Raw genomic sequence first — 11,599 nt, 5'->3', positions numbered from 1 at the left:
GGGTTCTGGTCCCTCCCCCCACAGGTCTGTGAATGATGGTGTAATTCTATTCTTGGAGGCGTATACCCCACCCCTCAATCCTCTGTGGCATTTTGGTCCTGGGATTTCCGAAGAAGGAGAGGAGGGCCTGATGGTCAGTGATCAGGGTAAATGTCTTCCCTATAACGAAATTGTGGAAATTCTCACACGCCCAGACTGCCACTGGCTCTTCTTTTCGGCCTGCGAGTATGCTTTTTCCGTAGGCGAGAGTGCCCTGCCTGCATATGCCACTATGTGTCTGGAGTGTGTGTCCTCCCCGCTGGTTTGGGTGAGGATGGCCCGCGTCCACAATGATCTCCATGTGACAGGTGGGATCAAAGTAGGCAAGGCGTTTGGCTACAGCTAGTGCTAGTTTGACATTTTCAAACACGCACTGGCATTCATTGGTCCAGTGGAACGTTGCGCCCTTCTGTAGGAGTGGCCGCAGGGGTTCTGTGCAGGTCGCGTGGTGCAGGCTGTATCGTGAACAGATCCCTGCCATGCCGAGGAAGGATCGCACATCCGCCACTTGGTGTGGTGCTTGTAGGTTCGTGATGGTGCACACTTTATCCGGGACCGGTGTCCCTGCATCGGAAAAGACATGTCCAAAGAATTTGAGTTTTTTCTCATTGAACCTGCATTTTTCTATATTTAGCGTGTGGCCAGTGCTCTGTAGCGCACTGCACGTATGCAGCAGCGCTTTGTCATGTTCTTCTTGTGTTGCATCAAAGACCAGGATGTCCTCGCTGTAGTTCCACGCGGGTTTGATTGGGCAAATGATTTACCTGATGGCCTCCTGAAATATCTCTTCTGCCGAGGAGGTGCCGAAATTCAGGCGTCGTATCAAAAAAGGCCCTTGTGTGTCGTGAACGTGGTAATAACCATCGACTCTGGGTGTAGTTCCATTTGATGGTACCCTTGGACCAAGTCGAGTTTCGAGAATGGGTTTCCCTGTTCAACTGTATATATCTAATATGAGGAATCTGTGGAAGGAATCCAATGAACATGGGTGGTACTGAATCAAGGGGATACAACAGCACCATATATACATATTCAACATCACTTCTAGTACCAATGGCACTATTGGCAATGTCGGGTTTGAGCTCTTCCGATGCTCCATGGTGGGAGTTTTAAGATGTCCTGATCCAGTCTCTGCCTGGAGCTATTTCAAAGGAAGAGGAATGTCCAAGACACGTTCATTTTCAGAAAGAACATTGCCGAAAGTAAGTCATTTGTTCCATATTACATATCATCTTTGATTAGACACATGTTATTCGTACAACACTTTACAAAAAAATAATGCACACATGGAAGTTACCTTATCATGATTTTTTATCATGATTTTTTTTTATTCCACAAGTAGTCGGCTTACATTTGTAATTGGAAGGTTTAGTAGTGGTCACATTGTTCATGAAAATTGTACGTTGTTTAAATAAAAACACTTGAGTACATGGCAGAGTGGCAATCGTGTTTTACGGAATGGGGCAAACAAGTTGTGCTGCAAACTCAGTGTCGCAATGCACCCAGAGCCTGGAACATCCCAAAGGCTCCACCCTCAGATCCTTCTGGAAGGAAATGAAGACCTCACTTTTCCAACGCAACACTTCCAGCCACTGATCTGGGAAAATGACAGGACGAACCCCGTATCCCATCCAACCCTATAACTTTCTGACTGCGTACAAGATTTCATGCAATGCTGACAACGTAAGCTGGCAGACAATATTGCTGCTGAGACCTTATTGACTCACTCAGTTCTGCTGTTTTGAATAGCCTCCAACCTCGCTGTGTAAACATACTCAAATCATGGTCTGGAAAGATAATCTGCTGAAGAAAACTACAGGGTTAATGTCATCCTGGGTAACGCTGATTACAGAATCCAGTTATTATTATAAGAAGCCAGCATAAGCTTTTGGTTTAAAGAATCCCTTTACCCCTACAACCCTTTGATTTCAGTGCCCTTACCACATATATAAACACATCCATATAAATTGGTCGTGTTTTGCCACAGTGCATATGTGTACATCCTAATTTGGGACGAGGGGGAGGCTATAAACTCGGTGCCACCCACCCCCACTGTCTGAAATTTTGAGGATCCCAGAAAAAAAAGGTTTTTGTCCTGGCACTTTGGGACTCCCTGGGTTTGTGGGGTGGGTCAGTCAGTCCTTAAGTCTGTATCCCATGAAGGCTCTATTATCACCCCAAGATTGGAAAGCTACTAATTGCGATAATCACACCACGGGCATTACCTAACTGTACATGCCCATATTTCAAACCACCTGGTAGGCATCTCACCTCCTGTTGGCACTCCCAGCCCTCTGGTATCCCCCCCCCCGCAGCCCACCTCTACATCAGCACCTGTCCACCATTTCCATAGCGCCCATCTAAGTTTGAATTTTTTTCTCAGATGAAAGACCCTTAGCCCCCGTGGTGGCATGTTAGGTTGCAAATTACTGTAATGATGATTTTGGTGGACCACAATGGGTTGTAATGGCCCGCCACCTTCGTTAAAGGCCCTCACTGCTCCAACCTATCAACCAGGGCAGCAGGCACCAATTGTGGCTCACCAAACACATAAATATAGCCCTTTTGTCAGTCGGCATATCCATAATCATAAATAAAAACCACATTTGGTCTTAAATCAAGTGAAAGGATTTGAAATAGGACGTTCACAGTTTCAGTTTCAGCATATCAAAAACATACAACTTTGACAGAGCACATGGTGACCTTTGCCTAAATTGTCTTGTATAGCATGGGACTGCTACAAAATATGGCATAGTCACTTTACATTATATCCTATAAACCCGATATTTTCCACGAAAGGCAAACAAAGGTGTCACGAGAACATCATTGTCTTGAGAAGCACAATGTTATAATCCAATGTCAATTTTTGATTTCATTAGCAGGCGCTTGTGGAGACTTGCGTTGCAGTCAGTTTTGTGAATCAAGCAGTTTGAAATAAAACGACTTGCCGATGGAGGTTGTAAGGTAAGACAATATTGGGTATTCATCAGGCACCGCGAGTGGGCAAAAGATTGTGCATGCAAGCAGCAAATCCTGCCATGGAAGAGGGACGCCCACATTGCCCATATACTAAGATGGCATAAATCTTTGCACAGCCATGGTGGATGGTCCCAGCAGGTCACACAAGCTCCACTGTCTCACACTCCCTCTCCACCTGCGCCGAGCAGCCTACTTTATTATGAAACGGGTGGGATACACTCCCTTTCTGGGAAGCCTTGCTCTGTGCTGATTTCTCCTTCTTTCTGTGGCGCCCGTTTTGCTTGCAGATGCCTTCAATGTCCCAGATGCGGAGGGTCCCGTCATGGGAAGCAGTGTACAATAATTTGTTGTGAATCTGTAAAAACAAAGGTTCAAGAGTAATTAAGTTGTTAAGTTGAAGCCACATATTACATTTGATTTTTGAGTGGGGTGTGCCTTCTCTTAATATGTACTAATGTTAAAGAACTTTAATTTACACTGGGTGTCTCATCAGTCTTGAACTAGTTATATGTGCCCCCTAACCTTGCATGGCCAATTGGGCATGAACGCTGGGGGGGTCCCATATATCTAATTATTGGTAGCTTATATGTGCAAGGTTTTTGGCATGCACCTAAGACCTCGTTCGGATCTGGTGCCCTAAAATAGAAATAAAAAATCGAGCTTGGCAATATTGAACTATCCAAGTTTAAAGATTTGTATATAGTTCATGCATGCTCATAATGAACGTACATAATGTGCATGTACGCAATGTGCACGTACATGTGCATGCATGAAATGTACAGGTATATGTACATTTTTAATATTGAGTTGAGAGGTTTGAGATAAGTTTAAAGATTGACGTATATATCTCACGCATGCACAGAATGAATGTAATATATGAAATGTAAATGCATATCAAAATCAGTCCTCAATTTAATGCGAGTTTCATACGTATACGGGCGTACAGGACATGTGCATTTCATGAGTTTATAACAAACACTAATACCCTACTCATATGCCAAACACTGATATGCCATGCACTCATGAGCATATGCTCACATACCATACGCTCATACACCATACACTCATATGCCACACACTTATACACCATATATTTGACTGACTTTGATGTGAGTTTTAATATGTATAGGAGGCATATAGGAGATATACATTGTGTTCATATATGAACTGTACATGAACAAAATGTACATTTAGTATGCGCCTCCAGCACTGACGGCGGAACTCCTTATTGAGCTCCAGGACGCAATGCTGGAGGAGCAAGCGGATTCATGGGCCATTGGTGGAGACTTCAACGAAGTCATGGAGATAGCTCGGGACAGAACATACATGGTCAATAGGAAGGCGGACAACCCGATCAGGCTCTACACCTTTGCCGAGGCAATGGGGCTGTCGGACACATGGAGGGTGCTCCACGCATTAGACAAGGGCTATTCGTTCTAAACCAACGCACACAGGTCCCTCTCTAGGCTCGACCACATCTTCACCCCAAAGAACATGGCCCACAGACTATTGTCGGCGGAATTCCTGGCAAGAGGGATCTCTGACCACTCCCCCCTATTGGTTAAACTTAAAGGGAAATAACTCAAACAAGAACCCAACTGGCGCCTGAACGCCTACTACCTGGTGATACCCGAAATAATGGAAGGGCTCACGAACAAAATTTAGGAATACTTTGACTTAAATGAAGAAATGGTGGACTGCCCAATAATACGGTGGAGGCATATAAGGCAGTCATAAGGGGGGAAGCAATATCCTTGGTGGCCGCTCACCGTAAGCGGCACAACGAGGCAATCACTGAAGCAGACACCCAAGTAACCAGGTGGGAGGAAGAACTGCTAGAGGAAGGAACTCATGAGGCATATGGTGCCCTAAAGACAGCTCAAGCTATTTTGAAGGACAGGGCTCTGGACAATGCTCGAACTGCCCAGTGGCTGGTCCGGAGCCAGATATATGAGCGAGGGGACAAAGCGACCAAGACCCTAGCCTGGTTAAAACGACGAGAGCAGAGTAAAGGGCAGGTCAGGGCTATCCGTACCCAGAATGGGGAGGTGTTCCCGAGTGACTCTGGGATCGCAGAGGCCTTTGCAAAATACTAAGAGGAACTATACTCCCCACCAGTACAGGACCCCAATACCTCATGTTTCTTAGACTCAGTCAGGATCCCCCACCTCACAGGGCCACAATCAACACAGCTAGACACAGGCATCACTGAGGACGAGGTGGGGGAAGCCCTCTCACAATTACAAATGGGGAACACCCCTGGCCCCAACGAATTCCCGGTAGAGATGTGGAAAAGACCGGGAGAAATAACGAGGCACATGCATGGCATGTTCCTCCGCAGTTGGGAACAGGGTGCCCTCCCCCCAGACCTCCGGAAAACGACCATTGTAGTGATCCCCAAGACGGGAAGACCCCCAGAGAACTGCGCTTCATATAGGCCCATATCTTTAATAAACAGAGCGGCCAAGATATTGGCCAGAGTCCTTGCAAATAGGCTGCTACAGGTGATTGGGTCCCTAATTCACCCGGACCAGTGCGGATTTATGCCAGGCAAATCCACATGAATTAATCTTCGTAGGGTCCAAGTCGCGCTTTACCGGGCAGCTGAGATCGCGTCTCCGCTGGCCCTTCTCGTGGTCGATTTCGAAAAGGCCTTCGATTCGGTGGGATGGGATGCCGTGTGGGCCATAATGGAATGCATGGGTTCCGGGCAACATTTCAAGGCATGGGTCAAGCTCCTCTATACCCTCCCGGTGGCATCTGTACGAGTCAACGGGAAGACATCCAGGACATTCACGCTGGGCCGGGGGACCAGACAGGTCTGCCCTTTCTCATCCCTAGTATTCCTCCTGGCCATCGAACCTCTAGTGATTAGGCTATGCACAGACACACAATGGGATGGCTTCACTTGGCCAAAGGGTGGCGAGGAATGCGTCTCGCTATATGCGGACGATCTCCTGTTATACCTCAGTAAACCCAAAATCTCCTGCCTGATAGTGACCAGAACCCTGGGGGAATACCAACACTTTGGGGGACTCCAGGTAAACACACAAAAAACAATCTACTTCCCGGTCTGGGTGGGGAGAAGCAATCCCAGAACCCTGCACATACTCCATTTCGGTACTGGGCTTCACCTATCTGGGTATACGAATAAGTGCACCACGGGAAGACTTTCTTAAACTGAATCTGCACCCGATAATGCGAAGGTTCGAAAACGACATCATCAATTGGCACTCGTTACCACTTTCGCTACTTGGGAGGGCGGCACTGTTTAAGATGCTGGCGCTCCCGAGATTCCTGTACTTCCTCCAGAATGCCCCACTCCCTATCCCAGCCGCAACATTTGCAGATATCAACAAGACCCTACGCACCCTACTTTGGGGGGGGGGGGGGAGCAGCCGCGCATTGCGCTTAAAACACTGTACTGCTCGGTGTGGGAGGGAGGCATCGGATTACCCAATATGCGCACATATTACTGGGCTGCACAGGCAGGGGTGGTAAATGAGTGGCTACACGGGGACCCACATACCCGAATCGAAACAGGGGACGCTGACTTCCCCCCCTACAAATACTATCTGACAACAAAAAGAACCTAGGAGGAGTACCGAGATGGTCCCTCCACATTCAACGGGTCTGGAAAGAAATACATAGATATATCGGCTGGAGTGGCAGACCAACTCTGAGCCAGCCCATATGGCATAATACACACCTCCCAGAAATCCAAAGAATGGGCCACTTAGAAACCTTGCAGAGGAAAGGGATATCCACACTGGCAGACATCATACATGAGGGGCGACTGACAGACTTCGAAACCCTACAAACAAAACACGGACTAGGGCCCATGGATCGCTTCAGATACCTTCAACTCACACATGCTATCAACACCCAATTTATGAACCTCGCCGATATACCCGCCTGCTCTCCCCTAGAAACAAATGTCCTCCCACAACGCATTCCCCTCTAGGTAACCTCAATACTCCATCAGGCAATCAACTCCTTTGGGTCTGTGGAACTCGCCCACCTCAGAGGGAAATGGGAACAAGACTTGGGGGTACTGGAGGCGGAGGAGTGGACTGAGGCACTGATGTCCCCGAGAGAAATAGGCATTGATGCTAAACTCACACTGATACAGCTGTGAATCCTTATTACTCGAGGACGCAAATGGCTACTTGGGGAGGGGAGGAGGATGCAGAGTGCCTCCGGTCTCAGCGAGGGGAAGGCACCTTCTACCACATGATTTGGGAGTGTGGGGTGCTACAGGAGTTCTGGACAGCATGTCTACAGCACCTCTCAACAACAATGGACGTTACAATCCCGATGAACCCAAAACTCATCCTCTTGGGAATAGGCAGCAAAACTGACCTCGCGAAACATGAGAAGACATTCCTGCCTGAGGGTAGCATTAGGGGCAGGTAAAAGACTAACGGCTGCCACCTGGGGTTCGGCTTAAAAGATTAGCATAAACCGATGGACCAATGAAATGGACAGACGCGCCTCAATCGAAAAACTAATTTACAATGCTAGGGGATGTTCCCAGAAGTTCCAGAAAATTTGGGGAAAGTGGGAAGAACAGACATAAAAATCAGGTTGGGGTGGTGAGACGCACCAAAGCACGCCGGATGCCCACCCGGCGGATGATACAAGTCTTCGGTTCCTAATGATCTAATGAGTCCAGTACTGTCAAATGCTGTGTTATGTGCTGCGACCCCCATATTCCACCCCCCCCCTGGTGAGGGGAGCCTTGCTGCTACTGTGCACCTTGATTGTTGTTTTTTTGTTTTGGAAAATGTAATAAAAAGATTTATAAAAAAAAGTGTGCATTGCAGTTTTATTGTTTGGATAATAAAACAACATTTATCAATTCTGGTCACCTGCAAAAATGCTATTAAATTCGAATTGATGCAAAACAATGGAAAGGAATGTGCGGTGTGCTGCTTTTTCCCTAGAGATGGGCCGTGGTATCTGTTAGGGAGAATTCTCATTTCTGTGTTAATTAGAGACCCCCAGCTCTTTTGCTGGCTTTATGACTTTTGAATTTTAACCCCTGGAGTGAGTGGGACCTATGTGTTTCCTTTGTTTTTGGAGTCTGACAAACTCCATAGGCATCTACTTTTTGTATGGTGACACACAGCACCTTTAGTGCAGTGTCACAGAGAAATCCTTTAGATTTCTCATGAGGTTTAAATAACCTTTCTTGTGTGAACTACCGTTCCCAAGAATAGTAAAGTGAAATTGACTTTACTTACCTTTTCTCTTTGTAGGTCCAGCACACACAATTTTATGTGGAGTGCTGGGGGCTGCTTAGTAGCCCCTTATCCTACCTACTCATGTAATATTTTTATGCTACCCTCACTACTTTCAAATGACTGGTGGCAGTGGTTTAATTTTCCTACCATTGTGCTTTTCTACCGCAGGCTGAACCCTCAGCTGCAGTATAGCACCCATGGGTGACACTTTTTGTAAAAATGGCCCTGGTCTTCTTTTTCGCCATTTTCTGTTTGTGAGATCTTTCTTTGTTCGTTTTGCCTTTGGCGGGCTTCAGTCCTGAAACCTGCCTCTGGCTCCAGTGTGTCTGGAAGGGCAGGAAGTGAGGGAGGTTCCCAAAACTCCCCTGTCCTTTGTCTCTAGGAATGCCTGAATGCAACCAGTCCTGATTGACTGGCTGGCTGTCCTTTTAGGACAGCCACCCTGCTGTGTGATTGACAGCCTAGGCTGTGCATGAATGGGAGAAACCTTCTTAAAAGGCAAGGGTTTTGGGTACTAGAGGCAGAGTCGACTACTGGGAAGAACACCTGATGAAGAAACCATGAACAAACCTTGCTGCATCCTCCTGGACCTTTTAATTGCCCGGTGAAGCCCTGCTGCTGTGCTGAAACTCCTTTTTCTGATCAACAAGAGAAGCTCCGGAAGGGACGACTTCTTCCCTTGGGCTAGTGGGACCAACTAACCCAGAGAAAAACTGAACTGGACCATCATCTGCCACTGGCTGTACTTTTTTGTTTCTGCAGGAACCGAGTGCCAGGGATCGAGAAAGCCGTAGTCGAGTGCAACGTCTGCAATCCTACCTGAAGCTCCAGGAGTCTCCTACGGACCCTCCAGAAGAAGGACGACCAGACCTCGAGTCCCCTCAGTAGAGTGCAGGACTCAAGGAGTGAAGGAATCCCAACCGGTATCCGAGATCCGCGGTGGTGCTGTTTACCGCGTGCTGGAACCGCAAAGTGCTGCTGATCCGAAAAGAGCCCATAGCTGCCGATGACCTCCAAATTGCTGCTGCAGGAGTCCTCTAGATGTCCTCCTTGTCCCCACGACTGAGGCTCAGGAACCCAGGATCTGCATTGCTGCAACAGGACAGAATCCAGCTGGACCACTGTTGCTCCAACCAAAGGTACTGTTCAGACTTGGGGTACTTACCTCAGTGTCTTTAGCTTTGGTCTTCTCCATTGAGACTTGCAGTGGCTACTTTTGTTAGAGTTGATTTCAGCTCTGCTCTCCACAAGTGCAACAGCTTGTGACCCTACAGTGATTTTCTACAAAACTCTCTAACTTTGTGCAAGACCTTTATTAACTACAAAGTGCCTCAGCTCCATAGACTGTGCTCCAATTGACTTTGGCTGTCCAGGCTCCCTGCACACTCTTCTAGTACACTGCCTTTGATATTTTCTGTCCCTAACAGGTGATAACTTGTGTTTAGACTGTTATTGTTATGAAATGTTTTGTCTAGAGTTCATTGGAAGATTTAAGTATACTCACATGCCTTGAGAAACTGTTGAACCTGTTCCCTTCCTTTTACCTTTCCTTTCTGCAACCTCAGAATCTGCAAAGTGTACTAGTGATATATAACTGCCATTACTGTCCTTGTGAATGAAGTTACCTTCGGGTGTAGGAAGTGTGTAAAAAGCATCAGGGAATGTAGGTTCACTGGAGGTAAGGTTGAGTCTGTCACAGTGGCCAAGAGGACTGAACATGCTGCAAGGGATGGGGACCTACCACAAGGTTTGTGTGTGCTGGTTAGTGGTGAGGGAGCCTCCTGCATTGGCTGTGTGTTCTTTGCCACACTTTGTATGTGCCCTGTGGCACATGTGCATAGTTTGAGCTCACTGGATGTCAACGCCTGGCTCTTCTCAGAAAGGAATTGAAAACACTTGGTTACCAGTCATTTGGTCGAAAAAAAAGGTCGACAGGACAAATGGTCGATGCAATTTGGTCGAAAGACAAATGGTCGAATTTTTTTTTTTTTTTAGTATTTTCACTTTTTATTTTTGGGGTGGGGGGTTGGGGGAGGTCGGGGGAGGTCCCTCCCCAAACCCCTTTTTTGCTTAAACGAAAACCTAAAAAATATATATAAACATTTAAAAAAAAATTCGACCATTTGTCTTTCGACCAAATTGCGTCGACCATTTGTCTGTCGACCAATTTTCTGTCGACCAAATGACCGGACAGCAAAACACTTCACTTCAATTACCATCTTGCCATCGACTACATCCATCCATCAGGAATTCTTATTTCTGATTGAAAACACCTTTACTTCCAATCTAGGTGTTTACTTCATATAGCCCTAAATTTACATACTGTGACAATGTCACAAAGGTGAGACCATATACAGGGTGGAGGGGAAGTCTGCAGGCCCAGGCAAAGCCACCCGCTAATCAATGCTGACACCAGTGAAGGGAAATGGGGGATTCCCCAAGACCTCTCACCTGTGTACAGCCATCTGCCATAGACCTTTCCCATTCCGTCTCAACCCAGGAGATTCTTAGAGTCATATAGTTTTTGTCTGATTTTCCATCCCTCAGGCTGCAATGAGACAGACACCTGTTGAATTAAGCATGGCCAGCTGAGATCACGATCCACGCTTGTGGAACAGAGAAGAGATGCAAGATGAGAAAAAGAGAGAAGTGCCAAGCAAGTGCAGTTTGCAGGAATTACTACAATCCCGATTGTCCGCTTACCAAGAATTCTCAACAGGAAGCATATGGGAGACAATGAGCAGCTAGCTTAGCACGACAGAGAAAACAAATGCTGCATACACAAGAATGGGGGATCCTTGGTGACATTAGGCACCCAAAATTCCAGACACCTATATATAGACTGGGCCTGTGGAGTCATGGACCAATAACAAGGCACAGACAGGATCAGATACATCAGATGAGGGAGGTGGGCACTGTGTTAACTAGTCTATCAAAAAGAAACACTGAAGATAGGACCCAGGTGTCACCCGTCAAGGTTACACTGCCCCAGTCATCCAATAATCCCAGTTATAAAAGGAAGGGAGGACAAGTGCAGAGCAAGGGTGTTTGAAGAAGACTGGTAAATCATCCAGGTGGAGGGTGGAGAAAGGGCCAGGACAAAGGCAGAGCAGAAGGGCAAGAACAGAAAGGTAGAGTATTGAGCAGGATGGAGGAGAAAGGCAACATACAGAAGGAAGGGTAAGGAGGCAGATTCAGGGTAAGATTGGAGAAAAATGTGCTGGTGGAGCGTACAGGGCAAAATCACTTTTGAATGTTTCAAAAGTGTAAGGGCATCTGATCACTCGTATGTGTTTCACTGACTTCCAGGAGCTGTAGAATAGAATATAGGTGGG

General features: G+C 46.9%; 1 protein-coding gene across 1 annotated transcript in view; it reads right to left on the bottom strand.

Moving 5' to 3' along the window:
- Positions 1 to 1,332: 1,332 nt before the first annotated feature.
- WDR86 (WD repeat domain 86) overlaps positions 1,333 to 11,599 on the bottom strand; it is a 552,090-nt gene continuing 541,823 nt past the window's right edge. The window contains exon 7 of the mRNA XM_069647716.1: positions 1,333 to 3,373. Coding sequence (XP_069503817.1) covers positions 3,158 to 3,373 — 216 coding nt within the window. The 3' untranslated portion in view covers positions 1,333 to 3,157. The remainder of the gene's footprint in view (positions 3,374 to 11,599) is intronic.

Source organism: Ambystoma mexicanum, chromosome 2q, assembly GCF_040938575.1.
Source record: "Ambystoma mexicanum isolate Mex_15411 chromosome 2q, UKY_AmexF1_1, whole genome shotgun sequence".
Classification (NCBI taxonomy): domain Eukaryota; kingdom Metazoa; phylum Chordata; class Amphibia; order Caudata; family Ambystomatidae; genus Ambystoma; species Ambystoma mexicanum.
Note: the sequence above shows the minus strand (reverse complement) of the source record. Positions and strands in the feature narration are given on the sequence as shown.